At 54.5% G+C, this 3,824-nt stretch overlaps 2 protein-coding genes across 2 annotated transcripts; one reads left to right on the top strand and one right to left on the bottom strand.

The window, feature by feature from the left end:
- Window positions 1–893: 893 nt before the first annotated feature.
- On the bottom strand, window positions 894–2,193 carry MONBRDRAFT_12744 (uncharacterized protein; the record flags this gene model as incomplete). Its single annotated transcript, XM_001750613.1, has 6 exons — window positions 894–977; window positions 1,061–1,206; window positions 1,329–1,424; window positions 1,530–1,816; window positions 1,966–2,037; window positions 2,141–2,193. 6 exons carry the CDS (start codon window positions 2,191–2,193, stop codon window positions 894–896), a joined length of 738 nt encoding a protein of 245 aa, XP_001750665.1.
- A 401-nt stretch (window positions 2,194–2,594) lies between these two features.
- Window positions 2,595–3,774, top strand: MONBRDRAFT_39244 (uncharacterized protein). Its single transcript, XM_001750638.1, has 4 exons — window positions 2,595–2,677; window positions 2,889–3,063; window positions 3,212–3,457; window positions 3,571–3,774. The coding sequence occupies exons 2-4, from the start codon at window positions 2,980–2,982 to the stop codon at window positions 3,712–3,714; spliced, it is 474 nt and encodes a 157-aa protein (XP_001750690.1). The 5' UTR covers window positions 2,595–2,677; window positions 2,889–2,979; the 3' UTR covers window positions 3,715–3,774.
- Window positions 3,775–3,824: the final 50 nt, after the last annotated feature.

Genomic DNA, 3,824 nt, shown 5'->3' with positions numbered 1-3,824 from the left:
ACAGGCCCCCGCTGCACCCATGGCTCAGCCCTCGCAGGGTCCTGGCATGATGGCGCAAATGGCTGCCACCGCCGGTTCCGTTGCTGTCGTAAGCTCTTCGTACCTTGCTCTCATGCACCCTCTCTGCCGCACCTTCGCGCATGAGCGCACAGGTACCGCCGAGTTTTAACAGACGGCACGTGTGATCTGCCCTCCACTTAGGGTTCGGCCGTTGGCCATACGCTGGGCCATGCCATGACCGGCATGTTCAGTGGCTCGTCCAACGAACAGCCCGCGCAACAACCTGTGCAGCAGCAACAGGCGTACCAGCAGCCCGCTTATGGCCAAGCGCCCCAGCAGCAGAACCCCTGCCAGTACGAGCTTGAGCAGTTCCTTCAGTGCTCCCAGACTAGCGGTGACCTCTCGGCTTGTCAAATGTTCTCGGAGCAGCTCAAGAACTGCCGTCAGCAGTTTGGTTTGCAACAATAAGTGTCATAGCTGTCGTGTCACTGTGGGATTTGCCCTGTGACACATACCGTCGTTATTGTGTGTTTTTTTTTGGGGGGGGAGGGGGGCTTGTTTGCTCGCCGTGCATGCTTCATTGTTGCACTCAGTTTTTTTTTCCCCGTGGATGGTCCTCTTTTACTTCATCTTTTCTTTCCCCTTCTCGCCGCTTCGCATAGCGTCATTCTTCGTCTTGTTCTGCATCAACTCCCTGAGCCCTCCTCCCCCTCGTCCACCCGAACATAGATTCTAATGTTGCAATTGAGGTGATCTGGCATTGTGTTGTTTATCATCAAGACTTTTTTTCTTTCTTTCAATGTTTTGCTGTTCCAATTTCGACTATTCTTCCGGAGATCAGCCCAAGTTATACCCTCTGGCAGTTGGACACACAGTTTCTATCTTGTGGCAACTCAGTCGGCATCCTCGAACATGTCCGCCTCGTCCTCGCCCGCCATGCCATCCAGCAGACCGGCTGCGATGCGATCGAAGTTGGCCTAGAGCAAAGCGTACTCATTTTGAGTGCATGTCTACGTCGTTTCAAATCAGGCGAATAAAACAGCAATACGGCTCAACAGACCTGTCCGACATCGTTGAGCTCTCGACTGGCCAGGCCACCAGCCATGGGCAGCATTTCATCGTCAGATCCATCAACACCGTTTTCACCGCCATCCAGCACCGTAATGGCCCCAGCCCCGTCCAGACCAACAGAGGCCGGATCAAAGCCTGGTGCAAAGACCCAACCGGTTCCACCAGCGGCTAATCGTAGCCATCCAGGCCAAAAGAAAAGGCCAAGTCAGAGCCGAAACTTCCTCGTATGATACTGCAAGAATGCAACTTGCACTCACCTTCAGGTTCTGCAACATCGTCGTCATCATCATCATCGCCGTTCATGTCTGGGTTGGCTGCCTGTCCCTGGCACATGGCCGTGTAGATGGCATCAACTACAACCCACAGCACAAGCACCCGTCAAGAGCGAGATGGGAACAGCATCTGAGCAGCGCACTCATGCAGGCGGCGCAATCCGCCTCAATGGCGTAGCTACTCACGTTGGTTGGCATCGGCGGGCACAAAGCGCATCTCGGCCTCACCCGACACGGTTTCATCTTTTGTAAAAGGGGTCGCAATACGTGAGCCACACTGAGGAAGCATGAACAACACCTCGCGCAGGCGAGACTCACCAACTTCAGACGCATCATCGCCTTCCAGATCCAAGTAGCAAAAGACACAGGGCTCGGGAAATCGTTCCACATCACGCGACACGGCATGCAGCATCAGATCCGGGTAATTGACCGCATACCCATAATTGCGATCGGCGGACCACCAAGCAACGTCGCTGAAATTTGTTGGGTGAGATGGGACAGCACAGCACTGGTGTTGAGAGTGGCGAGTGGAGAGAATGACAATGTGTCTGCACTGTCCTAGGGCGCCTGGGCTCAAGCCTTTGGCTGGCGTGCACGTGCAAAGGTTTTGGAAAGCACTTACACATCGGTGATGGAGAGTTTACCGGTACCATGTGTTTCGGTTCCGAGGAACAGCTGAACGCCGTCCAGCTCCCTGGGTTGCAGAAGTACACACATCATCAAGGACAGCGCTATATTTCGACACATTGAGCAGAGTAAAGACACATGTTTGCAATCCGAGGCGGGGGCACACGCACAGGAGACTGGTTGCCGACTCGAGCGGGGTGAGCACGTCCAAGCGCTTGGCCATGATGCTTGTGTGTGAGTCGAGTTCTATCGCGCATAGGAAATGAAATGAGACGGACAAGAAACCCCAGTGACACATGATACCCACGAAAACTGTCTACAGGATCATCAATCGTCTTTCTATGACCGGATCCCTCGCCTGCACCCCCCACCCCGAGCGCTGCCGTTCTCCCCCGTCTCGAGCGACAGGAGCCAACAACACACGTGAGAGGAGAGAGAGAGAGAGGGAAATCGAGAGAGAGCGGAATGGCGTCTTGCAACGTTTTGCTGACAAATATTATCTGACAAAAGAGTGAAGAGCTTAGAGCTTAGAGAGCTTAGAGAGAAACAGAGAGAGAAACAGAGGAACAGAGAGTAACAGAAACAGACGTTGAGAGACATAGAGAAACAGCCTTTTCTGACATAATAGGGAGTGTGCCAGCCATCGTGTGGATCACGGTCATCGACGTCACTGATTTTGGATTTTGGCAGCGCGAGACGGGCATACGGTACGATATGGCGTGGGCGATGGGTAGAGTGAGGGTTGATATGCCGGCCTTTGATCATGTGCAAGGGATATGGGACGGCACGCTGCCTGTTACAACGCGTGAGGGTGGATGGCGCGCTGTCGAGGCCCGCTGGCTCGAGGTCCTCCTGCTCATTTTCCTGCCTCTGACTGCTGTGCCGAATCAAATTCTTTCGCTTGTTTGGCGCCATTAGAACTCGACACCCGTCGTTCTGCCCCGCTTGTTACTGCCATACCGATTGCCAAGGTCACCCGACCCGACAAGCTTCATCCCAAGACGTGGTCATGGCGGTCAACAAACTTCACACGGTACCTGTGGGTGCTTTGTGTCTGATGATCATTGCTGGAATCCTCCTGGTGGACATCCAGGTGCGTGTACTACATTTCCACCCGCTACCGTCAGCGTCAAGAGCTTGTAGGGCGGGCTGCTGGACTTGAGCCTCTTGCCAGCTTTGGGTGCCATGCACTGGCCATGGGTCACTCTCACGGTGAATGAATGCATGCCATGACCACGCAGATTGACAAGCATGCGACAACGGAGGAGGCGCTGATCTATTACCGCATCACACACAACTTCTTCCCTCTTCGGGCCGTCTTGTTTGGTTGCATCATTGTCGGTGCTCTGGATCTCATGGTCATGACCTACTTTTACCCCAGCCGTTTGGACCTCGTCTCTTTAACCCTGGCTGGCTACGTGCTCTACCTTTTTGTGGGTGCCATTGCGCCGCAGCTCGAGGCCGCGATCCAACCCAATGCTGAAGAGGTGCGTATAGCCCGGCGCGCCATGGTCTGAGATCGGCTGGGGCTGATTCATGTGCATCCGCTTCCGGCCATTGCCTCTCACCCATGGGGCGCAACCTGTGCACGGCCTGGCAGGTCATCATTACAGCCGCTCTTGAGACAATTCGCGACGTCCATGTCTACATGTTTCCAACAATCCTCCTTCTGATTGTTGCGATAGCCATGAAGCACCGTGGCTCCTCCGAGGATTCCAGTGCGGTCAAGACCAAGTCGCAATGACCATCAAAGGCTTGAAGGCAAGGCCGTCATTTGCGCACATGCTGACGGCCTGGCAATTAGTCTCGGCTATGCCAGCCGTTTGATTGGTAGCTTGAGTGTCCATGACGCTG

The sequence above is a fragment of the Monosiga brevicollis genome, genomic scaffold, assembly GCF_000002865.3.
Source record: "Monosiga brevicollis MX1 MONBRscaffold_45 genomic scaffold, whole genome shotgun sequence".
NCBI lineage: Eukaryota > Choanoflagellata > Craspedida > Salpingoecidae > Monosiga > Monosiga brevicollis.
The sequence above is the reverse complement of the archived record's forward strand: the minus strand, read 5'-3'. Positions and strand labels throughout refer to the sequence as shown.

What these genes read in the sequence shown, in the direction of transcription:
- MONBRDRAFT_39244 (XM_001750638.1), top strand. Translation starts at nt 2,980, where the DNA reads ATGGCGGTCAACAAACTTCACACGGTACCTGTGGGTGCTTTGTGTCTG. An exon ending in TCCTCCTGGTGGACATCCAG is followed by an intron (nt 3,064 to 3,211) that starts GTGCGTGTACTA and finishes ATGACCACGCAG; the next exon opens with ATTGACAAGCATGCGACAAC. An exon ending in TCCAACCCAATGCTGAAGAG is followed by an intron (nt 3,458 to 3,570) that starts GTGCGTATAGCC and finishes ACGGCCTGGCAG; the next exon opens with GTCATCATTACAGCCGCTCT.